General features: G+C 37.2%; 1 protein-coding gene across 1 annotated transcript in view; it reads left to right on the forward strand.

Moving 5' to 3' along the window:
- The window catches only part of COL11A1 (collagen type XI alpha 1 chain), a 134,185-nt gene that overhangs the window by 52,057 nt on the left and 64,900 nt on the right, over positions 1-17,228 (forward strand). Inside the window, 16 exon segments of the mRNA XM_017729586.1 lie at positions 1,312-1,374; positions 1,928-1,969; positions 2,325-2,387; positions 3,960-4,034; positions 5,349-5,432; positions 5,599-5,655; positions 8,106-8,159; positions 9,590-9,643; positions 9,758-9,811; positions 10,392-10,445; positions 13,738-13,791; positions 13,904-13,948; positions 15,284-15,337; positions 15,427-15,471; positions 15,902-15,955; positions 16,365-16,409. Of these exon segments, the coding sequence (XP_017585075.1) occupies positions 1,312-1,374; positions 1,928-1,969; positions 2,325-2,387; positions 3,960-4,034; positions 5,349-5,432; positions 5,599-5,655; positions 8,106-8,159; positions 9,590-9,643; positions 9,758-9,811; positions 10,392-10,445; positions 13,738-13,791; positions 13,904-13,948; positions 15,284-15,337; positions 15,427-15,471; positions 15,902-15,955; positions 16,365-16,409 (897 nt within the window).

Below are 17,228 nucleotides of genomic sequence, written 5' to 3' on the forward strand. Positions count from 1 at the left end.
GCTGAACCAGAGATATGTCATTTTCCTTTGACATGTGGATGTATTTAGAATAACTGAAGTTCTACCTATGATAAAAAAAGCAAGATGAGAAATACTCAATATCTGGGAACTTTCAAAAAGGGTAAATATTTCCAAAGATGGAGACCCTGATGTAATTTTTTTACTAGTAATTTATATTAATGTAATAAAACATGATTGTCTATACCTCTTGCTAGTTGATTTTTATGAACTACCAATGGGTTTATGAACATCATTACTAGTGAGATCTGTGCCTTTATAAATCAATGCAAAATGCACAGTCCATGAATCTAAGTCTCTGTTTTTCCATTCCGAAATATTTCATATTGAAATACTGTAACATTATCCTTACTGTTCTTACTAATCCCCAGCTATTTTAGAGTAAATGTTGAATCACTCTACTGAAATAATAAAAAAAAGCATTTCAAATTTTAAGCTGATCAGAACTGAATTTCTAGTGGATATGTTAGCAATGAAGAGAGGTACTTCTGAAGAAAAATACAATATCTCATGTTTTGAAAAAAAAATCAGGTTTGTTTTTCTTTGTTTGAAACTTGAATCTGTTTCTTCCATTAGTATGTGTTATTGACATACTGTTTTAGGTACTTCTGCTACCTTAATCCTGAACCCAAAACTTCCTGTTGAGCTGGTCCTCAAAGAACTTGGCAGTTGATGCTAATTCATGTAGGGAGGAGGCATAATTGGTTATCCATGAAATATTCTGTAGTGTTCACAGTGGCACTTAGCTCCCTTCTCATTTATGCCATGAAATCACAGACCCTTCTCAGATTGCTTTACATGTTGTGGATGTCTAGTGAATGAAATTAGGAGTTTGAAAGGTACTGTCCATATTGGACCAAAGGATCTTTCTTTCCTTCTTACTGTAGGCTGCTAAATTCGTAAACCCATGGAGAATAGTTGTTAACTGCCAAGAAGATTTCCAATCAAATAAGAAAAGAAACAATGTTGTGACTTGCACACGGAAGTTTAAGATTCTGATACCAAAGTCCTAATGTAAAGCATGGGATACACACTCATGGGATGCACATCTCATTCAAAAAGTGCAAATTAACAATATCCAATAATTGAGAAAGCGTGCATACAGTTTTTGCATTTTCATTTCTCATGTATTAAATATTTTTGATTTATATGATTTGTACCTGTGATGTATTTTTTATAGCACAGGCCAATTCCAGCTTTAGCTTTCAGTTACAGGTTGCTGCAATTCTTTATTGTACCAGGTCCTTAGACCTTATACTTATTTCCATTTTTGGCGTTGTTTTTACTGGCCAGGTGACAGGACATGGAGCTTATGGAGAAAAAGGCCAAAAGGGAGAACCAGCTGTGATTGAACCTGTAAGTACAAATGCCAGGAAGCTTTTCTGTAGTACTGTATAACATCTACCCACTGTTAATGCATCATTATCAAACACTGTTGTTCATGATAGGATGACAGCATCCACATTGTCCATGATCTCTGAAACAGTCCCTGTAATGTGGATGGTATAAAGTGATTACCAACAGCGGTCTGTTCCAGCTACTCCTTCGGTTACACGAAGGACGAACCACATATTCCTTAAAAAAGGAGAATCTTCTTGTGCAGAGGAAAACAGAGCATTGATCTGATCTTCAGGCCATCTAGTAACTACACCTTGGACAGATCTACCCAGATAACTTTCAGCTTAGGCACAGGTAATACTGTCACTACAGGTTTCATCAAGGGCAAGGAAGTCTTCCTCACCGTTAATGTCACGCAACAATTCAGATTCTCATTCTAGTTACTGTAGAGAGAAGATTCCTGGAAAAGTTTATCAAAACACTAAGAAATGTTCAGTAGTTCAGCTAAAAAAGATTTTTTATGTTTTTCTACAAAATAATGAATTTAATGTTGTCTTTCATCCACCCCTAGGGTATGCTCATTGAAGGACCACCGGGACCAAGAGGACCTGCTGTAAGTAGATTAATCACAATTTCCTTTATTGCATTTGATGTATCCACTGTGCTTTTCTATTTATGAGTTAACACAAAGTTGGTCTTATTATGGTTCCCAAATGTATATCAGACTTAGCAGTTTTAGAAGGGAATAGAAAAGAACCATCTCTAGCCTTTTCAGTGACAGCATACTACAAGCTGAGGGCACATGAAAATCAAAGTTTTGAATGTTGACTATAAATCTTTGTAAAAAAACCAATATGCTGCCTAATAAATTATTTTATCCAAATATGTGCTCATCATAACTTTCCCGAGAAAAAATAGTTCAGAAGTCTGCAAGCAGTCAGCATAATTATGTCATTCTTTTTCTATAGGGTCTTACAGGTCCCCCAGGTCTACAAGGTCCTGTTGGTCCTCCAGGTGACCCTGGTGAAAGGGTAAGTCAACAAACAGATTATCCCATGCATTCATGAGATACCTTGCACTAATTGCTAGAAGGGTGAGTTAGATCCTGATCTGAAATAGATCCACATAAGTTAGAAACATCAGTAGAACTGAGGCTGATTCATTCAGCTAAGCAAATCAACTGAGAATCTGGACAAACATTTTTTAGGGGTAGAAATATGTGCTGTAAATACACGAAGATGTTCTCATTTGTTTGTCTTTTTCTGTTTTGATGTGTTTTGAAATATACTAAAGTAATAGATACAAACATTTCATATGAATTTGATTGAATTTTTAAAAAATCAATATGGCCTCAGTTCTGTACAAATATAGAGAAAAACAAGCTTTGCAGAATCAAAACATGTGGGAATATTGAAAGTGATGGACAATATTTAGATTGTCTTGGAAGGATTTATTGGCCATATTAAATAATATAAGGCTTGACAAACCTATCCAGTCATGAAACTAGTTAAAATTTAGGCTGTTGTTTTAGTCTTCACATTCTTGTAAGCCTTTTCTTACTGCCACCACCAACACAATTTTAAAACAGCCTAAACATACTTATTTGAGGAAAATATGCTACTGAAAGACTTTCCTGTGTTTTGTGAGAGATAATTTACTGATGAATCCAGCATGTTCATGCTGTATTTATGTATACATGATGTTGAGAAGATGCTATCACTTCACTGTATAATGAGATAATATTCAAATCCCAACAATGCTTTATTTTGCTAGTAAGTCAGCATCCACACTTCTTTCATATTTCTGTCCTGTAGATTAACTAAATATTCCAGAATTTGAAGTTATAAAATGGGAATTTTAACACACAGTAATGGAATAACTACCAACAGTACTTAGAGTTGCAACTGGCTGCTTACTGAATTCATCATAAGGAAATTCTTGACTGAGCACGTCATGTGCCGGTCATGGACCAGACATGACACAAATATATAATTGCAGCAATTAGGCTGGAAGGAGAATGGATTGAGAGCAGCCCTGCAGAGAAGGACTTGGGGGTGTTGGTGGACAAGAAGCTTGACATGACCCAGTAACATACACTTGCAGCCAACCGTATCCTGGCTGCATGAAAGAAGCGTGACCAGCAAGTCAAGGGAGATGGTTCTGCCCCTCTGCCACTCTTGTGTGCCTCTTCTATGAAGACAGGCTGAGCTGGGGGGGAAGGCTGTAAGAAAGGTGGAGAGAGACTTTTTACAAGGGCCCATAGTGATAGGACTAGGGGGAAGGTTTTTAAATGGAAAGAGAGCAGGTTTAGATTAGATATTGGGAAGAAATTCCTTATGCTGACAGTGGTGAGGCCCTGTAACAGGCTGCCCAGATGGCTGCACCATCCCTGGAAGTGTTCAAGGCAGGGTTGGATGGGGCTTTGAGCTACCTGCTCTAGTGAAGGGTGTCCCTGCCCAGGGCAGGGAGGTTGAAACTAGATCTTTAAGGTCTTTTCCAAGCTATTCTGTGAGTGTAAATTTATGTAAGTGACTCAAAAGGTTTATCTTACATAACTATCTTTTTGTTCTCATCTTTTTTCTCTCACGTCTTTTTTCTCTTAGGGTCCACCTGGTCGCCCTGGTCTTCCTGGTGCTGATGGTTTAGCAGGTCCCCCAGGTACCATGTTAATGTTGCCGGTAAGTTATGGTTACAGGGTAAGCAGCCTATGAAAAGTGCAAGTGTCCTTCAAGAAATGTATAGGTATTTTGTTTTTTCATCCAATTTTGTCTGTGGAATGAGAGAATGATATAACATTTCTTTTATGGTGTAAGCATTTGAAATTCATTTATATGGTGCCTTCTTTTTTCCTAAAAAAACCCATATGCTTTAGCTCCTGCATGGCTGCCAGATTGGAACCTACATTAATGAATGACAGACACTGAAAACCACCTTATATTTTTAACAGTAACTATATTTTGCTACTATATGTCCTAAACAACGAGTTTACTGTTGTACAGAGGGCCCGTGCTCCCAACAGGCTTGTGCGCTTTCAAGTCTCATTGACATGGAGATTTTTAAGTATTCCATGCTTAAAATTGGACTTCAGTGTCCTCTTTGAAGAGTCAGTGCATCCTTTGAATAGAAATATATGCACATAGCCAGCTCTGCTCCCACTGGAGTCAAAGCAAAACACCATCTGTTTTAGCAGGTGGAGGAACAAGCCCAAAGCTGTTAAAGTATCTTGTAGCACTGGGATACGAAGAGAGCTGTGTGCTTGGAATTAATTATTCCTAACTGTGTGTATGGATGCAAAAGATCCATGTCAACTCTGGGCATGAGCAAACTGGACAAACTGCTGTGGGCAGTGCAAGATTCATGGCCCTGACACCCAGAGTGCCAATGCCATACCTTTGCAAAGCTGCGTTTCTTGTTGCAGCCTAGCATTTCTGCAGCATTGCAAAGCCTTTGCCAGCAGCTTCATGAGCAATAACAGTCCAGGAGCACAGGAATGAGCACTTAAATTTTTATTTTGTAACTTATTTTAAAATTGTCAGAAATTACAGAAAACTGTTTTATTTTAGATATCAAACATTTTTCAAATTAGCATCTGCCTTGAATTAAATTGCTTTTTTAATGTGGGTAGCTACCAATGTATAGAGAATTAATGAATTTTGGTACATATTTTTATTGAAATTTTTCAGGCAATCAAAGTGTATTTTTGGCCTCCTTTTTAAATAAACAAGCGAACAAATGGAAATCAAAATTCTATGAAATCAGGAAAATATTTGCTCATAAGGGATTAAATTTAGACTTCAGTTCTAAACTATCACCAATTACTTAATACTTGTGTTGGATCCTGTGGCCTCCATGCAGCCATCTTCTGAAGTTAGTGGAATGAGCTAAAGACTCTGACCTTGTGTCTTTGAAGTGGTTTGCACTGTTGCAGCAAGTAAGAAGTATGATTTAGATTTGATAAATTCTAAATCCTTTCCTTGTTTTGATACTTGCAGTTCCGCTTTGGTGGAGATGGTGAGAAGGGCCCAACAATCTCCGCACAGGAAGCTCAAGCACAAGCTATTCTTCAGCAAGCTAGGGTGAGCACAAGGAGCCAAAACCTAATTTGTTTTCAGTTCTGCAGGATGTGAAGTCAAAGATGTGGGGTATTTGCTAACACATTCATAAAGTATGTTAGTATAGAATATGCATGCTGGCTGGCAGCTTTTTCTTGACACCTCTTGTTCTGCTTGTTTGTTTCCTCAGATTGCTATGAGAGGTCCACCTGGTCCTATGGGACTCACTGGAAGACCAGGTCCTGTGGTATGTAGACAAAACAGGGGCACACGTTTAAGAACATGTTAATGTAGCCCATGGATCTCATTCTGGCCCTGCCTACATATCTGTATTTATACTTATTTTGTATTATTTGAAATTAATATTGTATAATTAAAGCTATAGTTTGTATTCTTATTCAAGGTCTGCAATGTAACCTAAATACTAAATGAGTTTTTATTGTAGATTTTGTGGTGTTCGGATAGAGCATACTGGTGGACTTACAAAATTAGTGAATAATTTTACATAAATAATTAAATATGCCTCTACAGTCAATCGTCTCTGTAATACTACTAATACAATTTCTTGTAGTAAATAGGAAACTCTAAAGAAAGATTCTAAAGCAAGGATGTGCAGAATCACCTTCGCCTGGTATTTAAGCTGAATCTGAAAAGTTTTTAAGAGGCATTCCTATAAGCAATTAAGAGCCACAGATTTCTAAAAGAATTCTATTTTTTTATTTCACTCCTGAATTTGACTCAACTGCTAACACCAAATGATCTGCAAATGGCCGTGTGGATGTTAAAATATCTTAGTATTTATACGGAGTGTGTACACTTGTATTTTTAAGCAGATCCATACAAGAGCAATTCTTTTCTAGAGTAATTCTTTCAAAGTAAATAGTTGCTACCAAGCAGAGAATCTGGCTCACAGACTCCTGATTCATCACAATTAGGTATGCAATACTTACAAAGAGCCAGATATATTTGGTTTATTTAACAAACTCAGACACTATTTTCAGCAGTGTATTTAATTCAAGTGACCTGCAGGATAACATTGAGTCTATACAGACAAAACTGTGGAACTGCTGTAAGCAGAGAGTGTTTTGTAAAGGCTGGTACCATACTGACAGTGGGTTGTATACCTTTAGCAGAGGTACAACCTGGCTTCGTACTCGTGCTTTTGTGTTTTAAAAGCCTTCATGTAATCCTGTATGCAAAGTTCAACAAATTAATAATATTAATAGTTGTTTTGCTTCTAAACCACCAGGAGGCTCTAGAAATCCAACTCTTTGATCTAGAAACATTTTTCACCTACAGTTCCAAAAGCAAGTTTCTTGGTCTGTAAATTGTTTTTCTGAGCAGCTTCTTTTAAGAATGAAAAAGTTGGAGCTTTTGCTCTTTATATGAATTTTATTTTTTTTAAGAGTTTAAAAATTCTTTATGTTAATTTTAAATTTTTTTAAATTTTATTTTATTAATTAGTAGCCAATAAGATACATTAGTAACATATTAGTTACTAAAACTCAAACATAGCAGTGTCAAAGCCCCAGTCTAGCATTAGGTTAGTCTGGTGTTCACATTCTTAATTAACATAGCACAAAAAATAAATGTCTGCCTACAGATATTAAATGTAATCAATTATATTAATTAAAGCAGAGCTTACATCAGAGAAACCCCAAGAGAAAGTCACCACCTACCAAAATCAATCTTCTCTCCACTGCCAGTACCAGTTTGGGATCTGATTTTCAGTTTGCTTAGGACTTGAATCAATACCTGCAAGGTCAGTGGGGATCTTTCCACTCCAAGATGTGAGACTCAGCACTAAACCAAGCCATTAGATTACTTCTTTCTTCCAATGTTGTCATAGAAGGATTATCCATTTTCAAAGGTCTGCAACATTTGTTTCATATTAAATACATACATTGGGTCACAACCTGCTTCAAAGGTCAAAAATGCAACTATTCTTTTGCACACAGTAACAAACTCCTGTATCATCTTTCCCTGGGACTGTATTCTATGTGTGCATGCCAAGACTTTTTTGGCTTATTTTGTCTGTCTTTGTGAGACCACTAACTTACTTTCACTAGCTCTGCCCCTGATTCCATGCACAGTATGGATGAATATCTGGTTTAGGTCTGTTTATGATTAAAATTTACTCTTAAAATCTATGTCTTCATTTCATAATAATACAGAGATGTAGTTAAATAGATTCGCCACTTCTTGTGGGCCAGATGCACAAAGGACTTAATTAAAACATCACTGAGGTTCATTACAAGATTAGACAGGGTATTTTTCATTGACTGTAGTGATCTTCGGATTGAACTCTGAGACTGTTATTTTCTATAAAACACAGAAATAAAGGTAAATAGGACAGGCCTTCATCCCTGTTTTATTCCCTGCAATTGATGCACTTCTGATTGCACTACTTATGTGCTCATACTTAGCTCTCAAATACTAATATAGAACAAAGAGTTACCTTTGTTCGCATTCAAATCCATGGGAGTTTTCTTTGGTAAGAGAAGTATTTCTGCCCAGTGTTTAGACACTGATCCATCAAGGTGTATCTGTAGATACAAATGGTGATTTCGCACCTTTCTGATGAATAGAGGATTATTTGTTATTTCTCCCTGTAATTCATGTATGGAAATAGAAAGTAACTAATTTAAAGAGGCTTTTGTTTACTTGAACAATATATGTTGGTTTTTTTTCATCAAGGGTGGACCTGGAGCAGCAGGTGCTAAGGGTGAAAGTGGTGAACCAGGTCCCCAGGTACAATAATATTCCCTGTTATGTCTGAGCATGTTTTATCTTTAAGAAAATGTATTCATATCAATTAGAAGAAATCAATCAATTATATGCTTCCTGCATGCAGTTGAAGAAAAATATCCTTCATGATACTATCTTATAAATTCAATTGCTTGATCAATATTAAAATCATAGTTAAAATCAATAGCTTGATTGTTCATTCTGAAATATGAAAGTAACAGTATTTGTATAACGAAGAACAATTATCACATGCAGAGTGTCCTCACTTGAAAACCTGTTTTAAAATTGTCACTTCAGGCTCTTTTTTCTGTGCAATAATCTTATGTTAGTCTGCAACTGGATGACCTTGGGCTCTGAACTTATCAGATCTCATTAGGTGAGGGAGGTTGAATTTAGTTGGTATTTAAACAGGCTATTTTCAAGAAAGATGTGACATACCAGGAATAAGTCTTTAGGAATCAGTGCATGCTTTGCTTCTCAGCTTACTGTTATATAGACTTCTCCGCAGTGATGTCAAAGAGCACTGAAACACACAGAAATCTTTCAGCTTAAACCTAAAAGCAATAAGGAGATTGTGGAAGAAATCATGAAAGAAGTATCCAGAACAACGATTTTGCCATATCTCAAGTAGTATCATGGATTTGATACATGACTAAGTGCCTGTCTTAAAACTGTACATGGATACTTACAGTAGAAAAATAAAACAATAAAAAAAGAAAAGAAAAAAGCATTCTGAACAGCTGGTCAGTCTTTCAGTTTGCTTACTTACATTTTTAAAGTTTTTTCTTTTCCTACACAATATTTTTGGATGGCTTGTCCTTACCATTGCTTTTTTTCACCTGAAAATGCATTTGGATGGGGGATGAGAAAATTTCCACAGTCACACCCATACAGTCTTCAGTGAAAGTTACATATGTTTGGAAACTGGAATGTTTTTTCCGTCTGGGGTAATTTGGTCTCTCTCTAGTTAAACCCATGTTGTGTAAAGCTGAGACAGCATGTGAGCTCTTTACTAGCACTCTTTACTCATGTTTGTGTATAAGTTAGGGATCTGAAATAAGCACTCTTTTTTTTCATTAAATAATTATAATGGGACTAAAATAATTTTGGCATGAGAGGAAGAAGGTTTTTCAAACTAGAGGACTGAGATCTTTAAAGCCATGAAAAGAATGTAAGAAAATTACATGTTAAAAGGATGGCTTATGCCATGTATAGTGCCATCTCATAAAAACTGGTGCTAAACTTGGTAGTGCTAAGGCCAGTTTGGATGCCCATGTACTTTTAAAACTAATGGGAATCTGGGAACACAAATCCACGTCCTAGGGAAAAAAACTCAGCTTTGCATAGAAAAAAATCTTGTTCTTGAGTTGAGGTTTTAACTAGCTTTTTGCTGACATTAATGTAATTCTAAGAATTACCCTCTTTAAATTCAGGGTCCTCGTGGTGTCCAAGGTGCCCCTGGTCCAAGTGGAAAAGCTGGCAAAAGGGTAGGTAGCATATAGATCGGTTCAGCTCTGGGTAAATAGTTTTTATTTAAATGTATTTAAATATTATCTGATTCCGTGGCATTTTCAAATGTTTGCCCCTTTGGGTTTTTGCAGGGACGTCCTGGAGCTGATGGTGCCAGAGGAATGCCAGGAGAACCTGGTGCAAAGGTAAATTATAATGAGACCTGAGGCTTTATTTCAGTCTTGGAACAGGCTGGACAAATTTTATGTAGGTACCACAGTTTTGTCCAGGTGAATCCAAAATTCTTCTCTCAAGTGAAAATACTGAGGTTTCAGATAGCTGGGTCAGATGCAAGAGCTGAGAATGAATCATCCATTTAAAATATGGTAATTAATGGTAATTCCTAGTAGTGTGACCTTGAAGAAACTTGATTCTTGGGGCATGATTTCCCTCTCTCTGAGTCAGTTTCTAGTTACAGAGTATCAGTAAAAGTAGTCAGTTCTACAGCTTCAAAGTGCAGCTAGAATCAAGCTTTTCATTTCAATGTGAAAATTCTTTTTATAAATACCATAACTACAGCATAGTGAAAAAGCTGTGTCATCGTCTCTTCCTACAATTTGTAGAATCAAATTTTGTGAGTTTGATCTATATGCTCACCCCCATGTTGTTTCATTCAGTAACAAAATTCTACATATAACCAAGGGTAGAAATTAACTTTTAGGGGGAAGGCACTATTTATTCAGACAATGTAACACTCATTTACTTACTCTGTGATTTCTTTCCTAGGGTGACAGAGGATTTGATGGTCTTCCTGGCCTCCCTGGTGACAAAGGTAACCGGGTAAGAAGAAAAATATGTACATTTATACAACACTAAACTAATAATGTCCCAAAAATAATACGTTATTCATTAGGAAGAGCACTAAGGACTGAGGCGAAAGTTAAAACAGAATGTCAGCTTTTCACACTACAAATAATATCTGTACTATCAGGCAATATATTCCTTGTAAAATTTTTGAGTAATATCAATCAATAGACAAGAAATATACATATTTATAATTTAAATGTATTTGCAGAATTTTGATCACATCTTCAGTTAGGTTTTGTTCTAATTTGTCTTAGTTCAGGAATTTGCCTGTTGGACTTCAAGTCATTGCTCTAAAGGAATGAGTAATAGGGAAAGGAAATTAGCAGGAAGTTTCTGTATCAGGAGCATGCCAAATTTTAACTTCCTTAGAAGCTTGCTAAAAAATGGCTATGAATATTTCAATTGCAAACTGAATTGTTTAGTGGGGGCTTATTCCAACAACTGCAGCTTAAAGAAAGGTCACAGTCAGCTCGGGTACGTTAGGAAAATTTTTAGTAATATTTAAAATTACTAAAGTACTTGTTCTTTTTGTCAAGTGCAGAAATAATCACAACCAGGGATTTCTGCTTCAGACTATACCCCTAATGTAGGTGCTAGCAACCTGCTGAATGTCCCTCCTTTACTGTTGTCCTGGTGAGTGCAATGCACCATAAAAGAAACAGTGAATGGAAATGTCAGCAAAACCATTTCCATATTTGCTAAACCTCGGTGACCAAGGACCTCACCCTCAGTGGGTAAGCACAGCTGAACTTCCTAGAAAAGCTCAACCGTCTTGGCTACTGGACCCTAATGTAGTTCTTTTAAATAGCATCTAAGGATACTCTTTTGAGTTCTGTTTGCAACGGGGAAAGAACTTCTGCGGTCATAAAGAATTTTGTTACTCCTCTTTCATCATCCCTTTTTAGGAAAAGAGGGTAAAGCAGTCAGTGCATCCCATAATGGAAGCCCAGCGTGCTCAGCAGGCCAACAGCAGAGGGGGCTCGGCATTAGGCACTTGCCACCTGCACTTGGACGGCTGAGCAGAAATTTGGCCTGAGTCAGGCAGTGTGTGTGTGCTTTCCAGCCTGGAATACTAGACTTGTCTGTGGCACCTTCCAAGTCATAAAGAAATAAATATATTTTTTTTTTAATATTCAATTTGTTCCATATTCCCCCCACCCCAAAAAAAAAAAAGAAAACACACACCTCCTCTCCCTACCCCAAAAACCAGAAAAATAAGTTTGGGTTTAAATTTGCAAAATATTAATGAAAATAATGACTTATTTTCATAATTTCTTTCATCCCACTATTTAAAAATCACTACATTCTTGTGTTTCTATGGAAATCTTCTGTAAAAAGTATGCACTATGGTCCTTGTGAAAGCAGCCCAGCTCAAAGATAGATAACATGGTTACAGCTTTGGAGTCTTATATAGTGACAACAAATAATGCAAATGTTCAGTTCTCTTTGGCTTGCAACAATAAACACTGCAAGACCAGTGAAATACTTCTGTTGAAGTTATATTTCAGCTGTAAAAGAATCGGTGTTGAAAACCCATAACTTTAGAGTAGAAGTTTCAGGACTAGTTTTAGAATTAGTCATATTGGACATATGAGTTGCAAACTGAGTGTCTCTCTTAGGTTATGTCTCTGTCAAACACAAGTTTCAGACAGGAGTTACTGAATGAGATTGTCAGACTTCCAGTGTAGAGCAGATCACATCACATGATGTCATATTTCTTTCAACCTCATTATCTGTGACTTCGAACTTTTCTTATTTAGATTTACAAGATGCACAACTCTTCTTCAGTATATAAGCAAGACAGTATATACTTTTAAAATAGGTCTAAGGAAAAAGAAATTCAGGCTTTAAGTGAGCACTTGAAGGGAAGAAATAGAGAACTGAAAAACTGAGAATGCTGATAATGATAGGAAGTTTTGTTCTTACTGAATGGCACTACCAGAACACTGAATGCATACTCCTAATCTATAGCTAAGTACCATGTGACTGCAATGAGAGAAAGGTAGCCCTTAAGGGGATGAACTATTTCAGTATTTGAAAGCCTAAGTCAGTCTTCACCTGGATATTGATTGGAAGCCAGAGGACAGACCATGCATCTCATGTCATCTTTCAGAAGTGTCATTTAGCACATAGAAAAACACATTCTCTACCTGCAGATAACATTGAATAGTTGCAGAACCTAGCAAAATACAGAAACTTCTATATTTATTCATCTTGAAGGTATTAAGAAAAGTTCATAAAATTTCACTTTCTCTTCCATGGTGGGGGAGGACAGAAAGGCAGTAGAATAAAATCCTAACATCCCTAGTGTTGGGGCATGTGGTCTGGGTATATAAGGGTTACCTAAAATTCCCTAGGAAAGTTTGGAAGTGTAAAGAGCAGAGCCACTGAACAGTGACTCCATATATCTCTACCAGAATCCACAGCAGTGGTCAGGCTCCTTGGAGGTACTGATAAAATTAAGGCAAACAGCATGAATACTTGGGTGTTGTCCAATGCCAGAAGGAAGTCACAGTCTCAAAGCCTGCTGCCCAGAAGGAGGTCAGTCAGTGGTGTTTGAGCTCTGTAGCACACTAGTTCTCTTCAGGAACTGGGAAAGAAAAATAAATCCTAAAAGTATGGTCCAGAATCTACTGCCGCTTTGCATATATAGTCTTGAAAAGCCCCAGCCTCTGAGGGGAAGTGTGGAAGTCTGGCTGCCTTCCAAAGCCTCAGACAAACCAGTCCCTAGGCTGTCAGTAGCTGGTGCCAGGGTGCATGGTTCTGAAAGGTGGTTAGTAAATCTCTGTATATTCCTGGGCCCTGCAAGTGGTTTAACTTCTGCCCCACATACACGTGTTACTTTACTGGCAGGACTGTAGGGGAGAGGGAAGGTGGTGATGAGACAAAGGAAAATGTGGGTAACACTACCTTTTGTAGCAGTATCTTGCATATGTTCTGGGGCCAAAAATCACAGAATCAGAGAATCACAGAACATTCTGAATTGGAAGGGACTCACAAGGATCACCAAGTCCAGCTCTTGTTACAGAGTGAAATTGTGCGAACACATTCATTATTTCAAAAATGCTCATCTGTTCTTATACTAAGGTAATGAAAGATTTTACTGAGTACTATAACTTACAGATTTGTATCACTATGTGGAGACATGTTTTGACACATCAAACTTCAGCTAACATATTTGTTTTCATTTCCCTTCCCATCCATTATTGTTTCCAGCAGCAGAAAGTTTCCAGCAGTTATTTTAATGACTTTCCTTATCCCACAGGGAGACCGTGGCCCACAGGGACCTCCTGGCTTACCTGGTGAAGACGGATCAAGAGTAAGTTGCTGTTCACACAGGAAAATCTAGAGTGAATCCTCATATAATGGGAATAAGGTCATGATAAATGTTTGGTTTTTATAAAACTTGTTTTCCTTTTGCACAAAAACAGGGAGAAGATGGGGAAGTTGGACCAAGAGGTCTCCCAGGTGAAGCTGTAAGCAATTCTTTCTTATTCTTCTGTTTCTGTTCCAAACAAAAGTGACATTCAGATATTTTTCCATTCTATTGAACTGTTCTGAATTCCAGGTATAAAAATTATTTCATGTGTTTGTATATAGAGAATACTGTTTCTGGCTGCAAAGCAAACAAATGGACAGTTTTTTTAGGGTTGAAACACCACTTACAGGATTAGAATTAAATCAAGGATATATCCAGCTAAGTATATACAACTTCCAGAATAAAAAAATGCTGTTTCTTATCCTATAGTGTAAAATCAGTCACTGCCGTGCTTGATACATCAGAATACAAACAAGCCCCTGTTGCTTTTACAGGGTTATCTAAACATCTGCTTATTAGAAAATAAGGCCTGGGTTCTCCTCTTTTTTCACACTACTGTGCTTCATTGTGTATTTTACACTTGTTTCACATACAGAATTTCCACTCCTGTCAGTTGGAATTCTGCAGGTGCTGTCACTGCAGAACAGAATTCTGCATTGCAGGCAAGAAATCAAGCCTCAGAAAGGGGAATTTTACCCTAAATGTCTGATCTACTGCTGCCTGCTCACAAAGTACAAAGAAGTCGCTAGTCAGTGTCAGTGATTTGTGACTATATCATACATGAGGAGACTGGAGACTCAGTTCTGCCCACTTCAGCAGTATGACGTGAATGATGACACAATGATGAAAACTAGTACTCATTCACATAGTATAAAACCAAGAGATTATGTTATAGACCAAAATCTCATACACCTTATTTATGAGAATAGCCATTGGTCTTTTGTGAAAGTTTTTTGGGATAAGAGGAAGAAATCTGATTTTTGTTTCCAGAATGTCTTGTATTTATTGTAATAAAATTACTAGCATTTTTTAATTACTTACTGGATCCTTACTCCAGATAAAAGCACTATTTTTTACTTAGAATAGCAGTATAGAGTATGACACACCATCATGTTTTCAAAAGACAGGAATATAAATATGTATGTTACTGTTCAGGTCAGACCTTCAGGCCAAGACACAGCTGAAATTTTAGCAGAAGATGCTGTGCCAATGTTCTGCACCAGGAAATATAAAAAGCAATCTCCCTCCTTTCTCTGAAGTGACCGTACAGAGGCTAAATCAAAGCTGCCCTTCCACTGACATCCTGTTCAGACATATAGTATCCTTGAGGAAAATCTGTTATCAGTGAATTTTTCTCTTTCTTCCTAAACACCCATGCTGCCTTCCCTTCATCCTTCCTACTCCTTATTCCATTCCTTGGCCAGTCCTGCTCCCAGGCATTTCTGTTCAGAAAAAATCATGCAGATGTCAATAAGGGTTTCTTCTCTTACAGGGTCCACGGGGATTACTGGGCCCCAGAGGAACACCTGGGCCCCCTGGACAACCTGTACGTATGAGCTGTCCTGTATTTGCAGTTTTCAAAAGAAAAAAATGGAAGTCCACTGAAAATTACTCTTGTTATATTGTTTGTTGTAGGGCATTGCAGGTATTGATGGACCTTCAGGCCCAAAGGGAAACATGGTGAGTAAGTAAACTGGGAATTAGAAAGATTCTAAGAATGCTTTTCACATTCTCTCATCCCTGCCACTATGCCATCTCTCCTATTTATTTAAACTATTCTGTCAAACTATTCAGATTCATTATGATTTTATATGGAAAAGACAAGGCTTCTGTTACTTAGTTTTCAGCCAAAAGGCCTAACCATGCTTTCTCTCAGACTCCTTGAGCACCATGGACTCCAGTGCTTAGGTCCTAAGTGTGGGCTGTTATTCTCTATTAAAGAAAAGGTCATGATATTCATTAGCATGAAAAATTTCAAACTGGAGAGAAAGTTGCTGGTAGACTAAAGAGGGAGGAACAAAGATGAGTTTGTACTCCTTTCAGTCCTGACAATGAAGATCTGTAGTGCAGAAATGCAAACCTAATGCCCTGCTATTTTTTTGCATGGTAGGGTCCTCAAGGGGAACCAGGACCTCCTGGTCAGCAAGGAATTCCAGGCCCACAAGTAAGTGTAAAATAACTCTCAAGAAATACGATGTAATGTGCAGCAAATGTTTAATAAATGGAAATTACTAAAAGGTTAGCTTTTCATGTGCAGAACCGATAAAGCTTCAAGGATTTTATAAATAATGCTGCAAATGTGCCGAGGGCAGTGGGAGCAGAGTTTTCAAGTAAGTTTTAAGAGGGATTTTTCATTCAGGAAAAAAATGACTCATTCAGTGTTCCTGGAATGCAGCAGGAATAGTGGCTTGTGCAAAAGGCTCACACAAAACTCCTGATCTAGCTTGTAAGGGGGGGAAAAAAAGCCACTTATATTTGCCAGTGTGTTTAAACAGATTAATGAGGGACCTGTAGTAGGGTGAATGTATGTATATTGTTCTCCCTGGTTTCTCACACTAGTTTCTTTCTAACAGGGGCTTCCTGGTCCTCAAGGTCCTATTGGGCCTCCTGGTGAAAAAGTAAGATACAGCATTATTTTGTTATTTCACAGTCGGTTCTGTGCAACAACCTTGTTTATGAGCTCGAGGGCTTTGCTATATTTTATGGAACGGTAACCTAAATTTAAATATTAGATCTTCCTGAAATCATCAAGTAAATGAATAACCAGTGAATAACCAATGGCTTTCCTCTCATATACACTTTTTCACAAGCATAACTTCCTCCCTTTATTTCGCATTAATTTTCTGTTATTAGCTTCAGAATCCCATCTACAACATTAAACAATGTGTACTTGTATGTTAATTTCACAGCAAGCTGCAAAAATTATTTTTTATTAATCCATTTTTTGTAACAAAGTTTTACGTATTCAAGTCTGATTCTATTCTTTTCTCAAGGATTATATGATGATGCAACTCTGCAGTGTAACTGGCATACTGTACTGTAGTGTCCTTTGGTGGCTTTTTCCTCATCTGTTTGCGTGTGTTCTTGTGGCTTGAAACACTTCTTCTATTCATTTAAAAAATGTCACTATTGAATTTTATTCTAGTTTTACTTTTCTCCTCTTTTTGCTGAATTCCTGCTCAATTCATTCTTTGATTTTTCTCCTCTTCACTGTTTACTATATTATTTTGGAGAAATTAAAACCTTTTTACCTGACAGTGCTTAAGTATTTTTCTAGCAAAATGGGCAAGTTCCACAATATCTGCATTTCCTAGGCTTTCACAAAGGCATACCATGCCTTTCAGCTATGAGCACTGAAGTTCTGTACCCTGCACTCTTTGCCTCTTGAACTTGTTGATAACTTTCATCGGTAAATCCTTTTATTCCCGAAATTCCAA

Source organism: Corvus brachyrhynchos, unplaced genomic scaffold, assembly GCF_000691975.1.
Source record: "Corvus brachyrhynchos isolate BGI_N302 unplaced genomic scaffold, ASM69197v1 scaffold101, whole genome shotgun sequence".
NCBI lineage: Eukaryota > Metazoa > Chordata > Aves > Passeriformes > Corvidae > Corvus > Corvus brachyrhynchos.